Source organism: Monodelphis domestica, chromosome 2 (genome assembly GCF_027887165.1).
Source record: "Monodelphis domestica isolate mMonDom1 chromosome 2, mMonDom1.pri, whole genome shotgun sequence".
Taxonomy (NCBI): Eukaryota; Metazoa; Chordata; class Mammalia; order Didelphimorphia; family Didelphidae; genus Monodelphis; species Monodelphis domestica.
Window position 1 is genome coordinate 178,574,545 of NC_077228.1, and position 27,452 is coordinate 178,601,996.

General features: G+C 33.2%; 1 protein-coding gene across 3 annotated transcripts in view; it reads right to left on the reverse strand.

The window, feature by feature from the left end:
- BRIP1 (BRCA1 interacting helicase 1) overlaps positions 1-27,452 on the reverse strand; it is a 250,268-nt gene that overhangs the window by 171,852 nt on the left and 50,964 nt on the right. For all 3 annotated transcript variants that reach the window (XM_007481765.2, XM_056816477.1, XM_056816478.1), the window contains 2 exons: positions 10,522-10,812; positions 1,377-1,598 (listed from right to left, as the gene is read on the reverse strand). In XM_007481765.2, coding sequence (XP_007481827.2) covers positions 1,377-1,598; positions 10,522-10,812 — 513 coding nt within the window. The remainder of the gene's footprint in view (positions 1-1,376; positions 1,599-10,521; positions 10,813-27,452) is intronic.

A 27,452-nucleotide genomic window follows, 5' to 3' on the forward strand; every position in this document is an offset into this window, starting at 1 on the left:
AGAAGACTGTTTTTACTTTACCCAGTTTTAGACAAAAAAAGCAAGCACAATTGTGTAAAAAATTGATTTTTCTGGAGCTTATATAACTTCTGCATTATTGAAACCAATCAATTTTTCCTTATTGAATCTTCTGTGCACATCATCACAAAATTTATATCAGCATAATAGATTGTCATCTAGAGGTCTCAAAATATCTTGCAAGTATATGAAACTGACAATTCTTTAAATAGAACCCCTAGTACAGACAGTATCATATTAGAAGCTAAGGAAAACACAAAGTACTCTAAAGCTCTTTGAGGACAGGGCCTCGTATTTCTTTCAAGAAGCTTACCTTTCTATCGGGGCACAAAACAGAGCAGAAATAGAATAAATTTTAAATAAACATGTGCGATGTAAAATAGGTACACAAGACAAAATGCTGGATCAATCACAAGGCAATACATGATTAGCTGAGAAAAGACAATAAATGCTGGATTCACAGGAAGAAAAGAGCCCTATTGTCACAGGAGGTTAGGAAGGCTTCTAGGAAAGTCATTTGAATTCACTCTCAAACGAAGAGAAGCAGGGAGGTTGAGGAGAGAAGAGAATACAACAGCAGTAAATGTCTTCAGCAAGTAACAGTGAAAAGAAAGAACAAGGCATGGTCAGAGGACCATGAATAGACCAAATTATTGAAGTAGACGCTGCAGGTGAGACATGAGGCTAGAAAGATAAGTTAAAGAGAATCTCTCTAAAATATTAAGCTAAGGAAACTCTATTCTATATATAGTAGGGAAACAATAAAGGTTTTTGAGATAGGAAGGAAGATTAAAAAGGGCTGAAAACTAGATAATGTAAATCATAAATGTATACAATTTTCATTTTAAATTTGAAAGAACAGCAAAACAGAACATAAAGTATTTGCACACATCAAGCAACAACAATAACAAACTTCTCATGCTCCATCATGCTAACATAAACATATATGCTACATAAAAACATCATTTTTCAAAAGCTCACAAAGTATATCAACATGCACCTGAATTTACCAAAACAGCACATTCATTGGCTTTATAAATGCTTCATTTTATCCCTATTGCACACTAGTTATATTCTCACTGCAGACACTAAATTCACAAAATTTCTTGTCTTTTTATTTTCAAATGCCACCTTTATGTTTTAAAAAAACTAGTTTTTATCTAATTTTTGGAATTAACACTAATTAATAAGTACAGGCACCCTAATGTGCTTACATGCTTACCTAAATTAAACATTGAACAGAATAATGAACATAAAAGATGAAATCAAAATAAAAACACTGAAAATATTTCTTTAGCTGATCCTTAAATACCAATTAATAAAGAAATGGTTTTTATAATCATTACATTTATACTTACACTTTCTCTGATTTGTGAATCTAAGAGATAGTTGTAGGGACAGAACACAATGTCAGCATCTAGCATTAGTTCTCGAGCTGCATAATATGGACAAGCCTTTAGCTTCTTCCCCAGGCTCACAAGATCTTCTATATCCCAGGCCCTGCACATTCCTGGGAAAGTTTGTAGAGCTTGCTGCTCACTCATTTTATGGACACCATGGTTGAAATAACAGGATTTACCCTGAAAGTAAATACATAAAATACATATCATTGAAGAGTTCGCAAATGTTGTAGTAACAATTTTTTTAAAAAATTATTTTTCCTCTCTGACTTTAGTAGTTATATTGTGTGAATCTTAAAATTTCTCAGACTCTACCTTAGAACATTATCTTAAGGTTATGGTTAAGGTTATTCCCCATTTAAACAATGAAGGTACTTGGTCAGGATTGTATTGGGAACTTTAAAATTACTCCACCCATACTTAGGCATACTTTAGGGGAAGATAAAGTTGTAAAACTCCTTAGTGAACAATGAAGGTACTTAACTCATAGTGAGGCCAAAACCTTAAGCTAGGTCTATTTTTAGATCTAATACAAAAGGGTGCTAAGTACCTATAAAGGTCAAATTAATCACTAAAAGGTCAGGCAACTTGCCAGGGGCAAGCTTAATAAAGAGGTGTGAAGTACTCAGAAGATATAATCTACCCAGAGAAGGTGAGAACTAAAAACTAAGAATGGGCTGTCCTAGGAAAAGCATCTACTGTGAATGGTAGCCGTGAAAATTTAGGGGAGGTGACACAAGAGAAATTTCTCTTTAAAAGAAGCTGTCTGAACCAGTTCAAAGTAGTTCGTTTTAATTCAGCTTTGGAAGCTGAATTGGAGGTCAGGAGTCAGAGGAGGCTGTTGGGTCTCTGAACACTAGAGTTTTGCTTGGAAAGATCTTGTGGTGAGTGATTAAAGACTGACTTAGTTTCTCTCTTAAAGAGAAAGGCCTAGGCCAATAGGCCCTAGCCTTTTCCTACTATTTCCTCTTACTTTGTCTCTTTCCCTTTCCTTAATTCCTTCATTTATATTAATTAAAATCTCCATAAAACCCAGCTGACTTGGGTATTTCGTATTTGGGAATTGTTCCCATCTCGACCACTTATTTTTGACATAAAATCAAGACGCTAAAAATTATCTTTACAGTTTGGGCAATTCAATCTTGAAACCCATATTTTCATGGTCACAATTGTCAAATGGCCACAAAGCAAAAGTATCACATTGAAGTTATAACATTAAATTAGAACTAATAATTTTTAACAGTGATTCATTTTTGATCTCTCAAATTAGTTGAGATCTAACACCTATGTATCTATAATTAAAACACATTTTCCCCAGACTACCTGTGTGGGGAACTCCTAATATAAAAAAGTCTCTCTCCAGTTCATCAAAAGCTTATCCACAACTCACATCTGAAAGAGTTGCCTAGAGTACTGCAATATTAAAACAACGAATTATACAGTAATAAAGTTAATTTGTGTCAGAGGCAAGATTTGAACCCAATTTTCCTGAGTCCAAGGATTGTCTTCTATCTACCACAATATGTTGCCCTTTTCCCACATGTTTCTTATAATACTTAATAATGATTGGTCAAAACCAGCCAAATTTGTCTTTATCTATGTATATTCTCTATGAACCACTCAAGGTAAGATTATATCTTCTAGGTTCTTTCCTACTCACCCAATGGCACCTAATATGTGTTGCAGTCTAATGCCTCATTGGGGTGTGTAAGTGACCCTGGGTCCTTAAAAAACATGTCAGCAGAGCATGAGCTCTGCCAGATTTTATCTGGCTAGAAAGGATTCAAATATAGGAGTATAAACAGACTATGTTTCTTTCCAAGGCCCAGCCTAAGTATAAAGAGTTTCATTTCCAATAAACTGAACATTATGTCAGAGACTCTAGCCATGGCAACCTATGAGACAAAGAAAAACACAAAATGGCCCTCACTTCTTTATGGCCTGTTTTGTGCTAGCAGGACCAAAATAATGGGAAAGAGGATTATAAATACTATCCATAAATACTAATGAGCGTAGGCACACTAAATATGAGAACTTCATCTATTGAATCATTATTGGAGAACTTCATCTATTGAATCATTATTGGTGTTCTAACTAGAAATAAATAGAGAAGATAAAAGGAAGGTGTAGCTAAAGGGAAAGATAGCTCATACTTTCTCCTTGGAAAACAAAAGAATTTCTGGAATTGGATTTATTGTACATCCACATAAGATAAGAAACATTATTGTATGTATATTATTCATCTTGTATTGATAGGCTCATGAGCAGCATTCAGAAAATGACCATCACAAATGTAACTGCTATTTACAAACCAACATCTATTGTAGAGGATGAAGAAATAAATTATAAGAGCTCAATAAAAGCCTCCAAATTAGGTCAACATATACTTGAACACAGGAATGGAAGAAAAGGTTCAGCATATGGTTAAAAAATTTTTTTTGCCATCTACACAGACACCTCATGCTTATATATTGTGAACTTTCTTCATAAAAAAGAAATAAACAAAATATTACTAAAAGTGAAAATGGCTTCATCTTAACACACAGGAAACAACTGGTTCCCAATAAATGAGCCTATTATGAATCAGCTCTCTGGGTACAATCAAAATTATCAAAATAAATGTCAAATTAAAATACAAATGAGAAGATACAGTATGCAATTAAAACAACATCTACCTGAACTAAAAAATGAGAAATGGATAAAAGAACAAAAATGTTATTGCTATTTATTAAGGAAATTTAGCCGATACAAATCAATTACCCAAAAAAAGAGACTAAAAGAACTTCAAGAACACGTTAGGTACTTGATCACCTTGCCAAGCAGGGATATAGCAACCATAAGCAACAATAGTTTAGATCATAAACTTATTTGTAAAATATTATAGAAGAAAAGGTGGAAAATTATGAGGAGTATAAGAGAACAGGAAGTAGAAGTTAAGTTCCAAAAAAGCATGTGTTAAGATCATATTGAGCAGTTATGTTAAGATCATATTGACACAATGAGACAATGAAAGGACAAAAATAGAAGACAAGAATATTAACAAAAAATGGAAAAGATCTGTCAACTTTGTTATAACAAACACTGTCAATGACAGTGGAACCACCACATTTAGAAATAGAAAGGGCACTAAAGAAAACAAAGATGGGAAAAAACATTTTGAGGAGGCCAGATATATACTAAAGAGGTCGATGGTGGAAACAACACAATTTGAGAGTATTTGGGGCTTCCTCAAGTACAGATGTTAATACTACATTTTTAAAAAGCAGAAAAAAGGAAGCAAGAAAAGAGCAATAACTACTGATCCATAGGCCTACTTTTCTGTTTCTACAAAATCTTTATGAATAAACAGAAGAGCATATATTAAGAGCTTACAAAGTACAATGTGCTAAACACAGGGAATATAAATAAAAAATTTGGAAAGTATTTGTCCTAGAGGAATTTACATTTAAAAGGAGACAACAAAACATAACAAAGTGATGGCCAGGCAGGCACATGAGAAATGATTAGAAGAACCTCAAGGCAATCAATTAAATGACTTGCCTTGCCCTTTCCAGAAGCAATGGTGCTATTTAGTTGGTTACTGTGCCCTACAGCAAAAGGTCAAGTCTATGTGTGGGATGGCAGGATAGATGGCAATGTGTCCATGCCATCTGAAGCAAAGCATGGTCAAAGGGCTAGCTAGATAGAAAGAACTAAGTAAATTTACACTCATTCAATCTGTAATCAAAACAATTAGCACTAGGGGCAGTTGGGTAGTTCAGTGAATTCAGAGCCAGGCCTAGAGATGGGAGGTCCTAGTATAAAAAATAGACTCGAATACAGGACTACAATCCCCACAAGCCTTTGCTCCACTTCCCCAAAATGCTTTGTAATCTCACAGGAATTCTGAGGTGGGCCGAGATGGAGGAACGATTTAAGCTGGTGGCAAAGGTTTTTGGGGCTCTTTTGGACTTCCAATTTGGGAGCAGATGCATCTCTTCTGTGATGTGAGGTTATCTGGCCTAGGCCTCTGGCCTAGGCACGTGTTTTTTCTTATTCTGTATTTTCTTTAATCTTTAACCTTTAATAAACCTCTAAAAAAATATAATACTCCTTGCAGAGAGAAACTAATTTCTACCTGCCTCAGTCTCCCCATATTCCTAAATTTTAATCCTTACACTAGGTTCAAATCTGACCTCAGACACTTCCCAGTTGTGTGACCCTGGGCAAGTCACTTAACCCCCATTGCCTAGCCCTTACCACTCGTCTGCCTTGGAATCAATTCCAAGACGGAAGGTAAGGGTTTAAAAAAAAAAAACCCAATTAGCTCCAAAATGAAATGCAATAACTTCTTTGAGAGACAAGCATGAATTCTGGAGGTCCCATAATAAAAAGGGAATTACTACAGATGGGAAGAAGTAGAGCAGCAGTGTAATGTGGATGGATGGATAGAGTGGGTGTGATGAAAATAAGCTAACAAATATCATGGATATCCCTGATGAAAATAGGAACATATAAATAAGCTGCCATGTAGCACAACAAAGAATTGCACAGGAGACATGAAATAAAAGATGTTATCAGAGAAATGTAGATAAAAAAAAAGGGATGGATCAATCCTATAGCAAGGTGGAGAGATAAAGGACAGATGGGTCATGTGCACACTTCAAGAGATAAAAAAGAAAGCCCCCTAGTATCACCCACCCACCTGTGTGGGTCCCAGGTAATATATTTGCAGGAAAACGCAATCAAAGATTTTAAAAATGAGAAGGCATGCAAAAGCTATACAGATTTGTGACTAAGATTTTGTTTTTATTTTCCTGGGAGAAAGGGATTAAGAAAAAGAAAGATAAATGCTTATTAGTTGAACATATTAAAAAATTAAAGAATGAAAAAGGCACCATTATAAAGATTATCTACATTAATAAAATTACAGATTCATTAAGTATGAATTTGACTCACTTTACCAATATCTTTGAAGTAGCTAGGTGATATAGAGGGTAAGAGTACATGGCCTAGAGTAGGGAAGACCAGAATTCAAAGTCAGCCTCAGATACTTCCTTAGCTAAATCATTCTGGGAAAGTCACTTAACCTCTGTTTGCCTCAGTTTCCTCAAGTGCAAAAAAAAAAATGGGGATTAAATAGTACCTTCCTTCCAAAGTAGTTGTAAGGTTCATGAGATAATCTTTATAAAATACCTGGTAGGTGCTATATAAATTTTGTTCCTAGTATCATTATCACTGTCCTTCACATCAGAAAGAGTTACTGCAATTAGTTGCTATTAGTGCATTGAACTACAATAGAAAAACATGAAAAATGGAGTGAAATATTTTCTAGAGAGGACATAAGTAGTTTACCTATTATTATCACTATGTCAGATTATTTACAACCAAAGGACAGAAGAATCCGGTAAAAAAAAAAAGGACCAATAATTTATCCAAAATTACATTGATTGGGAAGCTACCTGTTCAATCCTCATTCCAGAAAAATGCCAGGATGCAAGGAAATACAGTCCTCTTTCTTTGGCTCATTTTCTACAAAATGTTCATTTCTCTATGTTTTCTGGTTCTTTCTTTTTCTACTCTGCCAGCTTCTCCTATTAAAATGTATTCTTTGTTTTTAATTCTTCTTTTCTACTATCCTATTTACCATCTCCTTTCTGTGCAGGAAGAAATGGTTACATTACTTCCTACAATGGCAGTGGCAAATAGGAACTTTTGCTCTTCCCTCTGCATACATAAAAAAATGGCAAAAAATAATCACAGCCCTGATAAATACCCTTGACTTAGGAATCTACTCTTTGCTGTAATATTAAGGAAAGGAGGAAAACAAGCCTAGTATATGTGGGCACTCTGCTCAACACTTTACAAATGTCTCATTTGGTCCATATAACAAAGGTGCTATTATTATCCCCAATTTACTGTTCAGGAAACTGAGGCAAACAGAGGTTAACTGACTTGCTCAGGGTCACAGAGCTACTAAATACCTCAGGCCAGATTTGAATTCAAGTCTTCCTGACTCCAGACCCAGTGCTCTAACCATTGCAATACCTAGCTCTAAAATTAAAATCATTTAAGGAGCAGCTAGATGGCTCAGTGGATAGAAAGCAAGATCTGGAGTTGGGAAGACCTGTGTTCAAACCTGACCTCAGATATTTCCTAAATGTGTGACTTATTTCACCCGAATTGACTAGCTATTGCTGCTTTTCTACCTTAGAACTGATAATTAGTATCAATAAATAATAATAAAATAATAATAATAAATAAATAAATGAAATAACCATTTAACTGGGATTTCAGATACCTATGGTCCAGTACTAGATCTACTACTATATAGCTGGGTGACTTTAGACAAGTTATTTCCCTTCTCTAGGCCTATTTCTCTCTGTAAAATAAGAAGGTTGGACTAGATGATCTCTTAGGTCCCATCTGAGCACTGACATTCTATATGGCTGTAGTGTGATTTAAAAAAAAAAGTCAGATGAGAGACTTACTATCCAAAGGCAAAAAAGCAATTAGCTTCATCTAATCTGTCTTTTAACCATCTTCTTAGCCTCTTCTCCACTAGTCTTGAAAACTAATCCATGGACTAGAGGTGTACCTGGGAAGTTCTACATGCCAAGCATACATATAATATATGTTTGACTCTAATGTGCCTTCCTGCTCTAATATTCTATGCCTTCGAGACTCTAGCCACTCAACAGAGCACCATAGGAAATCTCATCTTGACTAAGGGCACCCACTCCTACATATCTAATTTTTTTTGGTGTTTACATATCTGGATCTAATTAAATTTGTTTTTTTTTTAACTAAACAAAGACTAATTTCAAATAGTCAATTGACTTCTTTTTCTTAAGAGCACTTTAGCCAAGGAAACAGTGAACAAAAACACATGTCCTCTCTGATCAAGCCAAAAATCAGAAAGTTTACACTTTAAGGGCATTTAGACCAACAACCAGTGACTACTGATAGCAAAAGCAGAAAAGCTCATCCATTTTAAGTGTAACACAACCCTAAGGAAAGGCAGTTGCTAAGTGTTATCACACTTTCAGCTCTTTTTACTCAAACTGTCAGATATCTATTTATCTTCCCACTTTGGTGAAACAAGCTCAGTAAACATAGACACCTATGGTGACAGTGTAATTGGCCCTCATTACAATACCAAATTACTGTGAAAGCCCAGGAGCAAGAAGAGCAAAATGTTCACTGTGTTCACACACACTAGGTTAGGTAGGCATTCTGAGAGTCAATAATAACTACTAGACAAAAATATAACTTGGAAATTGATAAATGCTTAAAATTAATTTAAATTACATGCTAATACCTAACAAAATAATGTTGATATATTTACCAATGTTCATAATAGTGACAAAATGTTTTCAACTACTTCATTTAGGAACAATTATCACCAGGTCAAAATATAAACTGTGAATGTCAGCAAAATTCTGATTATGTTCTTGAATTACTTATTTTTACAAGTGATTCCTATTATTTATTACCAATTGATGAATGTTCACCACAAATCCAGGACTACGTCTGAATTCTAAATTTTGAGGGAAAGTTGATTAAAACTTTAAATAATGTCATATATTCCAAACTATTTTGATTTTATTAAAGGATGGCACAATATCTAAGATAAAGTCAGTTACATGATATATTTCTATAAGTGAAGGCAAAGCAATACCAATAACATGTTGCTATTATATACTTTTTATATAATTTTCCTAGTAAAAATTTTAAATGTTTAAGGAAGTTAGTAGATCAACTATACCTCTAGAATTGTAAGAAGCCTATTCAAAAGATTTTCTGGGTATGAATCAGTAGATGAGTCTTGTTTCTGATCATTTTCAATACTTTCTGTGTGTGTGTGTGTGAGGGGGTCAGGGGAGAGAGAGAGAAACCTTTCTTTCAAAAATTATCTGAAGAGGAAGTTCCTTAAATGTTTAAAAAGAAATTAAGACAAATTAACAGCCTGCTGGTTTCAACAAGAAAGACTCCTAGACTCTATTCATTTTTTTCCTTCATTTGTTTCTTCATTTGCTCTACTGAATAAGTTTACTATTTAGGACTTGATTCTATATTCTCAAAACTTTTTAAGTTACTGAATATTATTTTGAGGACAAAGTAGATTCATTTTATCCCCATAAGAATATTGAGAAAGAAAATGAGGAAACTCAATTCATAAAGCAAAAATATAACAGATGAAATTAAACTTTAGAAACCTTGATTCAAAGGCTTCTGGGTATAAGCAACATTACCTTGATTTGATTAAATGCTTAGATGAAAGATAACATTGCTTCCATAAGATATTAGACTTTCTGCATATGTTACCAATGTTCTTTAGTCCACAGTACCTCTCTGCTGATTTCTGGATATAATTCCAGATGTGAAATATTAAGTCTTATAACTAACTAGTATAAGAGTATAAATTTCCAAATGATTTTACCAACAAACATAAAATCTCATATAAATTAGTATAATTTTCTTTTATAATCCGCCAAAGCTGAATATGTATTTCTAAATTTCTGAAGGAAATCTCAATATCTCTCAAAAAATTTTAAGAATCATTTTATCTAGTTATACTGTAAAAAGTTTTCTGAATCAAAAGTCTACAATAAACATAATTTAAAGACAAAATATTTAAAGTTATGTTTCCTGTTCAACTAAAATGATGATTTTCATATTTGGTAGAATTAAAGATGACATCTAACTAAACTAACTTAATTTTAATTTTTTTAACTTTCTCAATATAAATTAGTAGCATATACTCAATTATTGCCATTTGAAACTGTTAAATTCTGCACCTTCCGATAACTTAAGAAATGAATACATTTTGGGGGAACAAGAGAAAGGAAGAATTAACAATTTTGCATGTGAATATTTAACTAAGGAACTAAACTATACTATTAAGCTTTGGTCCCAAGTCTTACAATTTTAATCTCTTGTGCTAATAATAAAGATTTCCTGAAAATAAACCTTTTTCCAAAATGAATCAGTCCTAACAGAAACTCAATTTGGTTATATGGATTTAATAATTTATAAAAACTGAATTACCATCCTAAACATAAGTTTATACATCTTGAAAGCTTCATTCTTATTCTTTCCAAAACAAAATTGTTTTACTCACATTTTTTCCATCCATCAACTCCATACATTTTTCATTCCTGTTGAAATTACCAGTTACTTCAGGATGGACACAAGTATGATCCCTGCTAGAAAGAATAGTCATTCGGACCCCTGAGTATGATGTCCTCCGTAGCTCTCTAGTAATCTGAGCTATCTGTTTATGTGTACGAGTCCCAAAAAATATTTTCGGTATCTTGAATTTTCCTCCATGTTCTTTCTTTGTTATATTATCATCAACTTGACTTTTCTCACTTTTAATGGAACAGGAACACCAAGTACAAGGACCAGGAGGCTGTAATGATAACAAAAAGAATTTGTTTATTATATTATGCCCTACAATCTACTCATACAATCTACATTTTTCTACATTTCCATAAAATTTTTAAAATTTCTTATGAAAACAAAATAATCAAAAAATTAATCACAGCTATCAAATGAGTTTTAATAGAAGAGCTACAATTCCTTCTAAAGTGAATAGAATGTTAAAAAATAACATGTGCATATGATAAATATGTAATAACAGTAAAATATAAAATATATTTAAGATCGGTCCTTCATCAACCTAAAAAGAACTACAAAGTAATTTTATATAATTATATTGAACTCTAAACATATAATACAAATCTGTACAAAATTAAATTTTAATTTAAAAAACCAAGGTAATCATATTTTTTCCACTAGAAATATACTAAGAAAAAAAGAGATCAATAGTAGCATATACAAGTAAATTCTAGCAATTGCTATCAAAAATTTATGAATTTTTTGATATTATTATTTTGTTATTTTACATTTATACTGTGGCCTAATAGACAAGACTCTAACCAAGCAGCAGACAAGACAAATAATCCAAATTTTCCAATGAAACAGAAACAAAAGCTTTTTTTTTTTTTTGCAATTTACAAAAGAACAATTTAATGTCAGGTTGTCATAGTGATCTCATATTGGACAATTTTAGCCTTCAGGGGAAAGAAAAAGACAAACTTAGAAATTATTGTAAGATTCATCTCTATCAAAAGTAAAAAGGTTAATAAATTAATATTAATATCTGACAAGGAACAAAAATTATTTATTTGCTGCTAATATAGCTAAGATTCCATTAAGATTAATAGAACTTCTTTTCCATTATCATTCAGAATAGATTTTTTTTAAATGCTTAAGTATATCAAATTATTGTTCTGGAAAGGTTTGGGGTTTTTTATCTGTTTCAGATAAAAATTCTATTCCACTGAAATAGTCTATCCATAACCTATTTCTTTATGAACTCACCAAAAAGCAACATCAGCTACAGTCTAGTATTCATCCTATTTTTTACCAAGTATTTCATGGTTCATAATTATAAGGAACTGAATCCTGAAAGAAAAAAAATTCCAACACTACATAATAGAATCCAACTGACTTTTCCCAGTTCACAATCCTTAAGAATAGCTCCCTTTCCTCTCTCAGTCACTGAGACAAAAGTAAAAAACTAAAGCTTCATGTGCGAGAAATAAAGTAAAATGGTATAAAGTCTGTGAAAAGCCTGATTGTTTGTAGAATTTTTCACTGGAGTGAAAAAGCTAAATAGCACATGAGCCTGAGTGAGTTTGTACTAGAAGGTTTTAGTTTAATAGGACAGAGAGCAATATGCTATATTTGACAGCTCAAAGATTTTTTAAATTGTAATCAGTAAGATTATCCTTCATAAACAAATGCTAAGTCATGGCATGTGTTACACCACAATATGGGAGATCAAGCTGTCTTTTAGCCTCTACTCTGTAGAAAAGCAAGTTCAAATTACCCCCGATCCCACTCAACCTTGTCTGCCATTAAATATGACAATACATGATAGAATGGATGTAAATGTGACCCTTCTGGATCTGTCACTCACTGGGATAAAAGGTTCACTGATGTGCCAAATAAACAGCCCCGTCAAAGCAGATAAAGTTACAGCCATGCTGGAATTGTTACACTCTCCTATCAGGTTGCCAGTAACAGCAGATTTCATTACGGTGTGCTGCCACATTAAATAGCCAGTTCCAAATATCCTGCCTTCTATATTGAATAATTACTTATTCACTGAAAGGATAAAAAGAGGAGTTATGAATGGGGCTCTTGTCAGCAGTGAGGCAGGAAACAGCTGACATGTGGTGTATGTTACATATGTGGCAATATCCGACTCAGTTTATGGTCACACAGAAAACTGGAATGCAAATTATATCATGATATTTCTGACCAAATTCTTTTTTTCTCTTTGAAATGATCACACTAATTAACATACTAAAAGAATTAATGTAACTTTAAGCAGCAGAGTCAGTTTACTTTTTCATAGAGCACACTTTTAAGTCTATACTCAATCTTTTCACTTAATTCAGCTTTCCCCTGTTCACACTATAGTAAAATTCATCCTTCATAGGAGAAGAGTACAGATAGGTCCCAATGTTTCATTAAATGTAAAGAGTAAATATTATATCTGAACACAAATGTAATCTAGTATAGTAGTGCTTTCCTAGGGCATAAAGATATCAGCTATGTGATACAATTCTTTCAACAATTAAACTTAAATAATAACTTTCTTGCCATACACTTTGTGTTTCAAACTTTAATTACAATATTTTAGAAAGGTAAGTCTTGGCACTCACAGTGTTACAGTGATACTTTGGGATTTGGTCAATTAAGTGTTTTACTGCTGAGGACTTTAAAGGACTCAAAGTTTAGAACTAGTTTTAATTTTATAACTTTTAAATACGTAATATTTTGTTGTTGCTTTTTTAAACATATGAAGCATCATGGAAAAGACTGTAAAAATGTCTAGTTTTAAACCTCCTGTTGAAATTTTTTTGAAGAGGCTCAGCCGCAATTTAACATCTTAGAACTCTAGGGAAATTCCTTAGAAAGATACCGTAAGTAAGAGGATGGAAACAGAAAGTAGTCGTTTCTTTTTATTATTAGAGAACATTTCCTTTTTCAACACATGTTCCAACAAATTTGAACTCTAAGGTGCACACTAACATACTATTGATAGAGCTACAAATTGGTCTAAATGTTCTAGAATACATTCTAGAACTATATGAAAAAAGGGATTCCGTGTAGCTCTTGACCCAGATATTCACTCTGTGGCACATACCTCAGAGAAATCAAAGATAAAAAGAAGGATATCACATTTACTAAAATACTAACAGCAGTACCTTTTGTGGTAACAATGAATTGGAAATAAAATGAGTATCCATCACAGAGGAATGACTAAAGAAACAGTGACATGTGAATATAATAAAATATATTGCTGTAAGAAATGAGGAATATGAGGAATTCAGACAAACATGGGAAGATATTTATGAACCAATATAGATTCAGAGAAATTAAATGTTAGATAATTTTAACAACCAATTCTAGCTGCAGAGAGACTGAATTAGTTCTCCTTTTGTATAATTTTCATAAAATCCAAGATTTAAAATGTTTTCAGAGAAAAAGTTTGCTAACTCCTCGAATCAAGAAAGTGAACTATTTAGAGAAAGTGCCATTAAAAAGCCTGAAGAAACCACACACTGGATTGAAGATCTAGAATGAACTTTGGATATAATTAATTGAACTAAAGGGGATTGGAACACATTTATTCTGAATGTAAAATCTTATACCAAAAGGGATTACCCCCTAATTGGCTTTTTGTCAGTGCCCCTAGCAATCATTGGTTTTGCTCTCTCTCTTCTATTTCCCTCTTATCTCCAACTATTGGAACTTCCTCTTAGAAAATGCAATATTGCATGCACCTCTAACTAAAAGATCTTTAGAGATATAAGCAAGTTAAGTGAAATGATTCATTGGGGAGACTAGACATGTAAATCTGGGAAATTTCAACATGCTCATCTCCCAATAGAATCACAGGGGGGATTGTGAAGAGAGAATTAGACTGTCTTAGTTTATTTTCAATGTATTCAATCAGCAACCTTTAATTTAATCAAATCAAGAACTTGAAGTACCCCTACTTAGCACTTAGCTAACCATTAAGTAAGAGAGTTCACAAGTCATTTCCTAGCTTACACCTCTAAAGTCCACAATCACCGGCCCCTCCCCCAGACAGTGCTAGGCAAATTGAAAGGCTATGATTGATTCCTGTGAAGAGGGAAAGAGACAGGAAGTGACACGGGAAAGGGGGTATAAAAGGCGAGGTGGAACATGGTCTGGACTCTTTTTCCTGTATTCATTCTGTGTTGGTGAGCCAGGCTGAAGGGGGACTCTTAGAGGCCGTCACTTTTTCCTGGACTCATCCTGGGCTAGAGCATTTTGCACTGGAGAGGCTTGCTGGGTGAGTGACTCAGGCTGAAGGAAGAGACTTGCGTTGGTGGATTTCTGGCTGAAGACACCACGAGGACTTCCACGTAGAGATCTGAACTTGAGAGAGACCTTGCCAGGGACTTCACCAGATCATCACTTAGTTTCGTAGGCCAGACAATTCTCTACTCCCTTCCTATATTTCCCACTTTAATATCTCTACCTTGTTGTAAACAAAAGCTGCTAACAGTTTTTCTGATTTCAGGGTTAATATTTTATAAATGGTGACCACAATGATTTTTTTAAATTCTTATATTTGTCAAATCCCTTTCAATTATTACACTTTTTTGGGGGAGGGGGAGTGGGGTTGTAAGTATATAATGTTATACAGTTATATAATGCTGGATATGTAAAGTCTCTGATGATTTTCCTTAACCTATTTTTTCTCATTCTTACAAGGAAAGATTCCCTTGAGTCGGAAGGGTAGAGGAATCATGGAAGAATACATCCAGAATTGTAATATTTTTAAAAATATATCAATGAAATTTTTTTAAAACTCTTACCTTCCATCTTAGAATAAATACTGCGTATTGGTTCCAAGGCAGAAGACCAATAAAGGCTTGGCATTGAGGGATAAGTCACTTGTCTAGGATCACAAAGCAGGAAATATCTGAGGCTAGATTTGAATCCAGGACCTCCCATCTTTAGGCCTGCTTCTCAATCCACTAAGCCTCAATGAAAGTTTTAAAACAAATAAGATATATGGCCATATGTATTTAGATAGTGCTTTAAAGTAAGTACTCTGTATCATAGTAGTCCAAAATTTCTTTTTAAAAGATAAAAGTTACATACAGGTATATAACCTATAGGAATGCACATTTGCATATATATACATATATATATATATACATACACACATATATACTATATTATAAAGCATCATACACATACATGTGTGGATATGTGCATGTATATACACACATGCATAAAACCTTATTTTGTGTATATTTATTTTCTTTTTCTATGTACATATATACATACACACAACACAAACTTATGCCTACGTGTACTTTTAAATGTTACATAAAATTGTTGTTTAAATACATATTTACTGCTTTTTTTAATATCTCTTAAGTCACAATTCTATCATTTTTTTTGCCTCTTACTAAGAAAGATCTGCACTCAGTTTTTACATAAGCAAGACTTGAAGGCAAATGTAGCTTATATTTGGACAAATATGGCAAATATTAGGGCAAAAGTAGATAAAAAATGATAGTTAGTAGGAATGTCTCCAAATCCATTCAAAAGGCTAAGACCTCTATATAGACTGCCTCTAGTCCAGATAAGATAACAAATGAAAACATAGAAATATGATAAAGCCCAAGATTACACAAAAAGACAGTCAAGAGTTATAGATGCTAGAAAGAGCAATCATTCCAAAATAAGTAGCAGAACCACAAATAAATCGGTTGGAATGTCATGTTAACACCCTAATCCAGTACACAGCAGCACCTCAAATAAGGAAGTCCTGAGGGGGATGAAAGACCATAGCCACATCCTAACCATGCGACCAAAGTTTGCCATCACTCTGAACAAAGAAGCACAAGAGGATGTAATAGCCAGTGACAAGAGTCCATGAAGTCAAAGTCAGGGAATTCTGGTCCTAACCACTCCCATTCAAAAAAGTATGGGTAGAGACAGAACCTAGATTTGCATGACATCCAGAACCAGGCACTGAAGTCAAAGATATAGGTAAACATAAAAAGACACAAAGCAACATGTAGAAATATTTTGGACCAATAGATGCCCAAGAGATAAACCAAGAAGAGAGTAACTCTGTAACAACTGCAAACAGAGTCTCAATAGAAAAAAATTACTTGGCTACAAAGACTACAATTACACTTTGAGGAAACAAAGCACAAAAATATTTTTTCAAAAGATTTTTCAAATATTAAATTACAAGTGAAACAAGAACTATTAAGGAAAGAATTAGATGGAGAATATCTTAGAAGTGAAAGGGTTTCTTTACCCAAATAGATTCCTTGAAAATTAGCATGAACTCAGTCGAATTCAAGAACCAAGTAGACCTACATGAACTGATGCAGAGTAAAATAAGCAGAAACAGGAGGATATTGTACACAGTAACAGCAATATTATATGATGATCAACTGTGAAAGACTTAGCTAATATCTGCAATACAATATTTCAGGACAATCCTGAAGGATTTGTGGCAAAGAATGCTATCCACCCTCACAGAAAAGAACTGTTGTAGCTGGAATGCAGATCAAAGCATATTATTTTTCACTTTAGTTTATCTGCTTTTTGTTTTTTGAGGTTTGAGTTTTATATGAATATTCTCTTACAATAATGAACAATATGGAAATGTTTTGCATGATAATACATGTATATCAAATTGCTTACCATCTTCGGGAAGGGAGAAGGGAACAAGTTGGATCTTATAATCTCAGCTATAATCTCAGGCAACAATGTGGAAAGTTGTTAATACATATAACTGGGAAAATAAAACATCTTTATAAAAAAAAGAACCAAGCAGAGTCTATGAAATAACAAGAAATATTAGAACAAATTTTTTAAAATGAAAGAAGACAAAAAAATGTAAGGTTATCAATTATAAAAAATAACTGACCTGGAAAAAAGGTCAAGGGGAGAAAATTTGAGTTATCAGACTCCCTAAAATCATAACCAAAAAAGCCTACACATTTTTATTTGAAGAAATCATAAATGAATACTTGCCAAAAAATTTTTAACTAGAAAGAAATGATTTAATAGAAGGAATTTACCAGTAACCTACTAAAACTCCAGAATTACTATTGTCAATATTCAGAGCTTCTAGTTTAAAGACAAAAATATTGTAAGCAGATAGAAAGAGTTAAAGTAGAAGTCCCCTGGGAGAGAGGGAGCTAGAATCTCTGAGGGCAACTAGTGAGAGAACATGGACACAGAGAGATTTCTGGGTAAATGTAATAAAAAAGGTCAACTAGAGAGTATAGATAAGTGATGGGCTGCATGACTAGGGATGTAGTGGGAAGGGGCTGCACTGAGGCAGTATCCTCTGATAACTGACATTGTTCTGGAAGTGAAGCATGATGGACCAGGGTAATCCACTGGATTAGCCCTATAAGGCAGAGGTAAAATGTGCCTAGAAGGACAGACTGAAATGGATACCTAGGGAGCTATTATGGCATGAAGAATATGGAGAACAGATAGACTAGATAATTATTGAGGTCATGAATCAGAGACTGAGGATCTAAAGTAAAAAGAAAGAAAAAATGGATACTGAAAAAAATGACAAATCTTTTCTGGAAAGGGGATACAAAATAAGATACTTCAATCTCCATTCAAACTCCATCAGTTCTTTCTCTGAAAGTGGATAGCATTTTTCATCATAATTCCTTCAGAATTGTCTTCGATCACTGTATTACTGAAAAAAGTTAAGTTATTCATAGTTGACCATTGTTCATTATTGCTGTTACTAGATACAATGAATGTTCTGGTTCTGCTCATTTCACTTTGCATTACTTCCCAGGTTTTTCTTACTCCATTCATCTTATAGTTTCTTACATCATGATAAGATTCCATCATAATCATATACCACAACTTGTTCAGCTAGCCCTCAATTGACAGGCAGCCACACAATTTCTAATTCTTTGCCACCACAAAGAAGCTGCTATAGATATTTTTGTAAATATAGATATTTTCATAATAGTGATATTGCTAGGTCAAAGGCAGTTGATATATAGTTTTATAGTCCTTTAGGCATAGTTCCAAATTCTTTTGAGAATTTGGTTGGATCAGTTCACAACTCTACCAACAGTGTATTAGTCCCTCCAACATTTGTCTTTTCCCTTTTCTGTCATATTAGCCAATCTGATAGATGTGAGGTGGTACCACAGAGTTATTTTAATTTGTTATCAATAGTAATTTAGAGCACATCCATTTTTTAGAAAATGTTAAAGTAATTGAAGGAACATAATAATGTGTCTATAGCAGAAGGGGGAATTAAAACTGAAAAGCTTCTAAAAGAGTCAACATTAATACATCTGAGATCAGAAGAGAAATAGTCAAGTAGGGAAAAAAAATCTTTGTAACAAATATCTCAAACATTTCTAATAAGAGTTTGGTATAAAATACATATACATACACACAAAAAAATCTATATGTATATATACACACACATATGTGTGTGTGTGTGTGTGTGTGTGTGTGTACAAATGACAGTCATTTCCCAGTAGATAAATTGTCAAAGGATATGAACAATTATCAAAAGAATTGCAAAGTACTCAAAACAATATGAAAAAATGCTCCAAATTTCTAATAAATGAACATCAAAACAATCCAAGGTTTTACCTCATACCTTGAAAACTGGCAAAAATGAAAAAAAAATGGCAATAGTCAGTGTTAGAGGGGTCGTGGAAACATAGGAACACTACTATATTGTTGGTGAAGCTGTGAAATAGTATAATTTTTTTTGGAAAGCAATTGGGAATTATGTAAATAAATATGTCCCTTGGAAACAGAAACTCCATTACTGAGATTCTTATAACTCAAGAAAGTCATGGATAAGATAAAAAAAAAGTCCCCATGTACTCCAAAATATTTATAGCAATATTTTTGTGATAGCTAAGAATTGAAAACAAAGTAATTGTCCACCAATGTGGGAATGGCTAAATAAATCGTGCTACATAAATAAAAGGGAATATCACTGTGCAAACAAAGATCTATGTGAACTGAAATAGTGAAGGAGTCAAGAAAACAATATACATGGTAACTAAGACAATGGAAATAACAATGACACATCAAAAATCACAAGAGGATTACTATAATTATAAAGATCAGGAAGATCAAATGGAGAGATATAAGATACTTCCAACCAACCATGGAGATGGGAGGGCCTCAGGTGTTATAGACTATGATATTTTCAGGTTTTTTCAATATAGCAATCTGTTGTACAATCCTTATCTTAAACAGTAGTAATAAAACACTAAAAAAAAGATAAAAAGGAAATTACATTATGCTTAAAGGCAACAGACAAGGAAATAATAGTGATACTTAATATATAAGACCTAAATAATATTGCATTTAATTACTTATGGAAAAAGTTAATTGCATAGTAAGGAAATAAATGAAAAAAGGACCTCAATGATCCCTTTTTAGACTGATAAATCTAAACATAAGAAGAAAGTTTAAGGACCTGAAGAGAACATTTGTAGTTGACAATGACAGATCTCAGTGATTACTGAATAGAAATATAAAGTAGAAATAATATATATTTTTGTATAGAGAGATATATCCATACTTATGAATGAAAGACAGAGATAGAGATAAACCTTGGTCACACACAGTACCTTTACAAAAATTGACTATATGCTAGAGGCACAGAAAGAAAAGCAGTTAAGCAGAAGAACTTACTCTTTGCTGGCCACATTACAATAAAAATTATAATCAATAAGCGAACTTTAAAGAAAGGATTAACATTTAAATGGAAACTAAATAACTTAATCCTAAAAAACTGGTTTGTCAAAGAAGAAAATCTAGAAACAACAGATGTTGTTTCAGGGGTAAAAAATTACAACAATGAAACAACATAACAAAAATTTTGAGATGCAGCCAAAGCAGTCCACTGGGGGATATGTATATGTCTAAATACTTTCATTAACAAAAGAGACAGAACATATGAATCAATTTGTCATGGAACTAAGAAAAAAATTAAAACCCTCAAAATAAAAAAGTCAAATGCAAAAACAAGAAATCTCAAAAATCTAAATAGAAATGAGCAAAACTGAAAAACTATTGAATTAAAAAAACTAGAAATAATTTTTTCAAACAATTAAGATATATAAATTATTAGATAATCCTTTTTTGTAAAGTTTTTTTAGAATCAATATTATGTGTTGGTTCCAAAGTAAAAGAGTAATAAAGCAAGTGAATTGCCCATGGTCACACATTAATGAAGTACCTGAGGTCATATTTGAACTCAGAACATCCCATCTCTAGACCTGTCTTTCTATCCAATGAGCTACCAGCTGGCCCCCATTTAGTTAATCTTTTGAGTGAGGAAGGGAAATCATCAATATAAAAAAGTGAAAAAGGAGAACTGACAAAACAAGAAATAAAGAAAATTATTAGATCCCACCAAACTCTTTTTACAATATACATATGGTTTCAATGCCTAAACCAGAGAAAGGCAAAACAAAGAAAGAACACTACATACCAAGGCCCCTGATGAATATTAACCAAAATTATTTGATAAATTATTAGCAAAGATGCTAAAGCAACATTTTTTTAAATTAAGTAACATGCCTGGGCTGGCTATATACAGGAATACAGGGCTGGTTCAACATTAAGAAAACTATAAGCATAACAGACTATATCAACATCAAAAACAATTTTTAAAAATCACAAAACTACATAAATACAGAAATGGCTTTTAACAGAATATAATATTCATGTCTGTTTAAAAAAATGGGGGGGGGGCAGCTGGTTGGCTCAATGGATTGAGAGTCAGGCCTAGAGATAGGAGGTCCTAGGTTCAAATCTGGTCTCAGACACTTCCCAGCTGTGTGACCCTCGGCAAATCACTTAACCCCCCACTGCCAAACCCTTATCGCTCTTCTGCCTTGGAGCCAATACACATTATTGGCTCCAAGACAGAAGGTAAGGGTTTAAAAAAATTGTTTTTAATAAATAAAAATAAAATTTAAGAAGCACAGGAATAAATGGATCTTTCCTTAATATGACATAGTATCTATCTAAAAAGGATACAAGAAAAGGAAAGTAAGCATAGGCAAACAGGAAATAAATTATTATCATTTTTATATCATATCTGCTAAAAAGTCAACTAAGACTTAATTGAAATAATAACCATCAGTAAAGTAGGCTATCAAATAAACTGGAATAAATAATCATCATTGCTACACATTACCAACAAAGCCCAGCAGGAAAAGATATAAAGAGAAATTCCATTCAAAATAACTACAGAATGTAAAAAAATATTTGAAAGTTCCACTTACCAAAAAAGACATAGGAATGCTACTATAATAGTCTCTTAACAAAAATATAGCCCTAAACAACTGAGAGACAGTAATTGGTCATATTTTCTGCCAACATAATAAAAAATGTCAATAACATGGAACCTAAATTAATTTATTAATTCAATACCACTAATAATTAAACTCTAAAAGAAAAGCTTTATAGAGTTAGAAAAATAATAACAATTCATCTGGGAGTACAAAAAGGTCAAGATTCTCAAGGGAATTAACAAAAAAAAAGTATAAAGGAAAAGGGGCTTAGCAGTACCAGATCTCAAACTATAATATAAAACAGTAATCATCAAAATTGTTTAGTTCTGGTTCCAAAATAGAAGGTTAAATCAATTTGGCTGACAGATTAGGAATACAAGATCCAAAGCAAATCACCATGGTGTTGAATAAAACTAAAAACTCTAACTACTGAGGGAAAGAACTAATTACTTTTAATTTAGTGCTAAAAAAAAAAGTGGAAAGCAGTCTGGCAGAAATTAAGTTTAGACCAACAACTCATACCGTATAAAACAATAAGTTCCAACGGATATGTGACCTAGCTATAAAAATATAAAAAGGGGCATCAGAAACAAATGAGAGTAACAGAAAAAAAAAAGATAACTTTCGCAATAATGCACAGGAAGAGCTCTTAATTAAAAAAAAGGATTGAAGTTTATAAAAAATAAAAGACAATTTTGATTTTAAAAATTAAAAGCTTTTATACAGACAAAATCAATGCAGTAAGAATTAGAAAGAAAAATATAACTGGAGGGGTGGGGAAAACCTTTGCTGCAGGTCTCTCTATAAAGGTCTAATAGCTAAGGTGAAACAAAAATTTGTTCAAATGAGTAGGAATGAAAGGCATTCCCCCAATAGACAATCAAAGGATATGAATAAATAGTTCTTAAAAGAAGAAAAGCAAGATATTAACAACTCCATTTTAAAAAATGCTCCAAATTGCAGATTAAAGAATTGAAATTCCCATTCAAACCCTTTAAATTGGCAAAAAATAATAATATTTTTTAAAAGGAAATGACAATTGTTAGAGAAGATTTGAGAGGGCAGCCATCCTAACGCACTGCTAATGGAGTTTTAAATTGGTCCAGCCATTCTGGAAAACAAGTTGGAACCATATCCAAAAAGCCACTAAAACATGTATATACCCCTTGATCCAGTGATATTATCCCTGGCTTATACATTCAGAGAACAAAATAAGAAGGAAAGGATCCTTATGTACAAAAATATTACAAGTAGCATTTTTTTGTTATAGCAAAAGCCTGAAAACTAAGGAGTTCCCAATTAATTAGGGAATGGGTGAAAATTTTATATATTTTTCTTTATCATCAAAACTATATGATATATTAATGTAAAAGGATATTACTTAGCTGGAAGAAATGACAAAAGAAACTTGGAGCACTTGTATAAATTGATATAGAGATAAATAAGAACTGGGAGAATAACTTCTAAAATAACTCTGAAATACTTAAGAAGTCTGATCAACTACTCTCAGATGATCAATGCTGAAATGTTTTAGTCAGTCAACAAGCATTTATTAAGTGCCTACTATGTGCCAGGCACTGTGCCTAGAACACAAAAAGAAGCAGAAGACATTCCCATTTTAATATAGTGGGTAGAATCAGAGGTAGAACTGGAACCCAGGTCCTTTGATGCCAGAACCACATTCTCATTTTACAACTGAGGCAAATGATACTCTGGAAAATTAAGTAGATTGTCCTAGGACAAGCAGGTCCACCTAAATGCAACTTTTAAAGTTAGAGTACCAGGTATTATTCATATGTTGAATAATTTTAAATTATTTGAATAATTTATATCATACAGAAGTATAATACATTCTAAATTATGACCAAAATCTTAAAATATGCTATAAACTTTATTTCATAACTATAATCTTATTTACATATTATTAACATTTCTCATGAACGTTAGTTGCCTATAACACTTACATCTGCATAGTAGTCATGTAACAAAAGTAAAGAATCACCAACAGCAGCATGTGTATTCCAATTGTATATTCCCAAAGTCAAAAGAACTCATTTGAAAAAGGTGCCTAGGACAGTGGATGGACCACCACATGGTGAACTTATAGAAGGGATATGGGCAAGAGTCATATAGATAGATGAGCAAGCAGTCAGCATCACAGAAGGAATACTCACACTGGTTTAGAAAATAGGGCAGATTCAGGGCAGCCAGGTAGCTCAGTGAATTGAGAGTCCTGGATTCAAATCTGGACTCAGACACTTCCTAGCTACACACCCTGGGCAAGTCACTTAACCCCCATTGCCTAGCCATTACTGCTCTTTAGCAGTATTCATTCTAAGACAGAAGAAAAGAAAAGAAACCAAAAGAAGGCAGATCCATTGGAATATTTGTATAACCATTATCTCCTTTAATCTTTACAACAATCCTGTAGGATAAGCACAGTGGTTACTATTAGTTCCATTTTATAGTTGAGAAAATTGAGGTCTGGAGACTTTGTGATCAAATGTAAGTAGCTGAGCCAGACCCAGACTCAAATCTAGTGGTCTTTTCACTCTCTACAACAGGTCTCCAAAAGGAACCTAGATAAGCTTCAAAACATATTCTTTAAAATATCATATGCTACAAATGAGATTCTTCATATTAATACCAATTAACATTTTAAAAGCTTACATTAGTTATAAATAAGAAAAGTAAATTGAATCTCTGATCCTGCATTAAGGTGTGGTTTCATATGGTGTCAAATAGCCTGTGCTTTGTAGTCAGAAGAGAGTTCTGCACCATATTTTCAATTTGAAATTACTTAAAATACTACTTTGAGACTTCAAGATGAACTGGTAACATTAAAATGGTACTATAACAACACATTTTACCCAACCAAATAAAATGTAACATAGTTATACCGAAGGACAGGTATCTTTCATTTTAAGTAAGTTGATATATTATGTGGAATTCAGACTTATACAACTGATAAAACAGGGAGCTAATTTGTTTTACTTAACCTGAAGCCTCTAATTGCAGGCTTTCTTGGACTCACACACATCAGATTTTAGCTATTGGTACCTACTGTTTAAGTAAGATAACATCAAGCTCTATTTGACATTAACCAACAAGGCAAAATGTGGGCAATAGCAAAGTTCTAGAAATTCTGAATATAAAATTATAAGATTGCCATATATGGAAGATGGTATAGTTACAAAGAAAAATCAAACTGGTATGTAGGGACACTCCCACTCAGTATCACAGCTGCTGTGCTTCCTATGCTCTGGTTTCTCTATCCTCCCCTGGCAAACTACAAAGTAATCATATTAACCCCTTTCTGAACAAAATATTTCAACTGAATCAGTCTTTTCCTCATGAGAATTTGTAGGACAATAGGATTTTGAACTGAAGGCAATCTTAAGAAACTATCCATAGTCTCACAAAGTCAATGGAAAAATCATGTTTTGCAGCCAACTTGGACAGAACACATCTCTTTTGTAAAATAAGCCATATACAAGTCATGGAGAATCCACTGTAAACTAGTTTCTCATATATTTCAATATAATAAATGCAGTACAGATCATGAAAATCTTCTTTCTATATTTTCCCTTGTCATAAGAAAGACCTTATTAGAGGTATTCTTTCAAAGATAAAAAAAAATTGTATGAATCTCATTTGATATAATCTCACTGTTAACATTGTGACATTTCATTAACATAACAAAAATTAACATTTCATTTCAACATTTATATCAAATCAACTAATTAGTTGCCAATGCCATTAATGACAGTGTCAGTATAGCTTATATCCAAATATGGTATGAGTCTATATTTTAAACTCCATTTTACAGGATGGGAGAAGGAAAACATGGTTGCATTAGGTGATTTACCCCCAAAGCCATGGCAAATTAAGTTAAAATGTCAAACCTCATATCTTCTAGATTATGCTCTGGTTATGTCTTTCTTTTCTCATTTCACTTGGCAAATATACAAAATGTCGTCTCCCTGCTGCCCTCCCCACAAAATGCAAAAGGCACAAAGAACCGAGGGAAGGAGACAATAAACACACACCTACACTATGATCTTTGAAGCATATAAGAAAAGGGCTTATTGTTATCTTTATCTCCCTTACTGCTAGTTACCAAGCCATCTAAATGATAGAGTGCTGAATGCCAATTGTGTGAAATCTCACACAAGCACACTCTCGTAAGATATCAAAAGTGACATAACTATAGCTTTTCAACTATTCTGAATAAAAAAAAAAACCTCTTTAAACAGGAGTAGTGCTCAGCTGCCACAGTCTCATGATTAAACTGCACAAAGCAGCTGTTTATCCCTTCACAGTAACCAGCAGGTGAACCCAATTCAATATTTATCACAGGCTTTCACAGATCACTGCTAACCAAGCAAACGTTTTAATTAAGCTGGAACTTGCTTCAAAGAGCTCATTCAAGATGTCAATCAGCAAGTAAGGGATCAGATACAGTGTCAGGTGAGAGTGTGTAATACAAATCCACAACTTTCTTCATCCCATCACTGTAAGTTAGCCCACTCTAGAGTTAGGACTCTGATTGTAACAGACTGCCAGTCTCCTGGAATGTGTAACTGAAGTCACTCAAATTCTATTGTGAAGGTTGTAAGCAATATGTTAAACTGCAATGGGCTAGCACATTAAGACAGATTCTTTTCACAGTCGTTTTTTGATACCCCAAGTGTTTGTTACCCTACTCTCCATTTACTGTTTACTTTCCTACCGAGTGTAAATGGGGATTCCTTAACATAGTTGCCCCAGTTTCTGAAAGTCTGCATTTCAGTAGAATTTAACGACAACAGTGTCATTTTCATCCAGGTCTAGATGAGGCTGGAGTTATTTGGTAGGAATCCTCAATTGAAGAACAAATACAGCTTCACAGAAGTTTGGCTAAAGGAAACTACACATGTCAGGAAGATGACCAACCTGCTTTGGAGGGCAAGTCCTCCTGGCAAAATAGTACTCTGTACAATCTCTTAACACATGAAGTTCATCAAGAATAACTATGTCTTCATAAAATATTGTGGGAATAAAATAAGAGGAAAAAAACAGCAGATTATTTACAGAATGCTCATCATGGTTACAAAGCTTAAGCTCTATCTGATCTTTCATCCAAATGATTTTAGTAAAGAAATAATAGCCTATAAAGGCCAAGATAAAAATCAATCAATCAAGAAGGTTTTATCACTCAACAAGGGGAGAAGGAACACAGAAGTATAGATTCAGTTCAATTCCATAAATATTTATTAAGCACTTTCTGCATGCAAGGCACTTCAGATCCAACCAGAAAAGAGGAAACAATAGCAAACAATACAATGCAGAAAAATAATTAAAAACTAACTGATGTAAAATGAAAAAAGCAATGTGATAAGAGGGCTATTATTGTTTTTAACTTTAATGGACAAGGTAAGACAAACTGAGCATAGTGGAAAAGATTTGGATAAACAAAGGAAAGAGGTCATTCCACAAGAGAATGAGCAAGACTCTTTTAGAGTCAGGAATGAATACAGACTTTTCTATGACATCAAGAAGGCTGGCCTGACTTGAGGCAGATAAGGTAAATTAAGGACCTGTGGGGGAAAGGATGAATGGACAGGGGAGGTCTCCTTATGAAGGGTCTTAAAAATCATGAAATAAC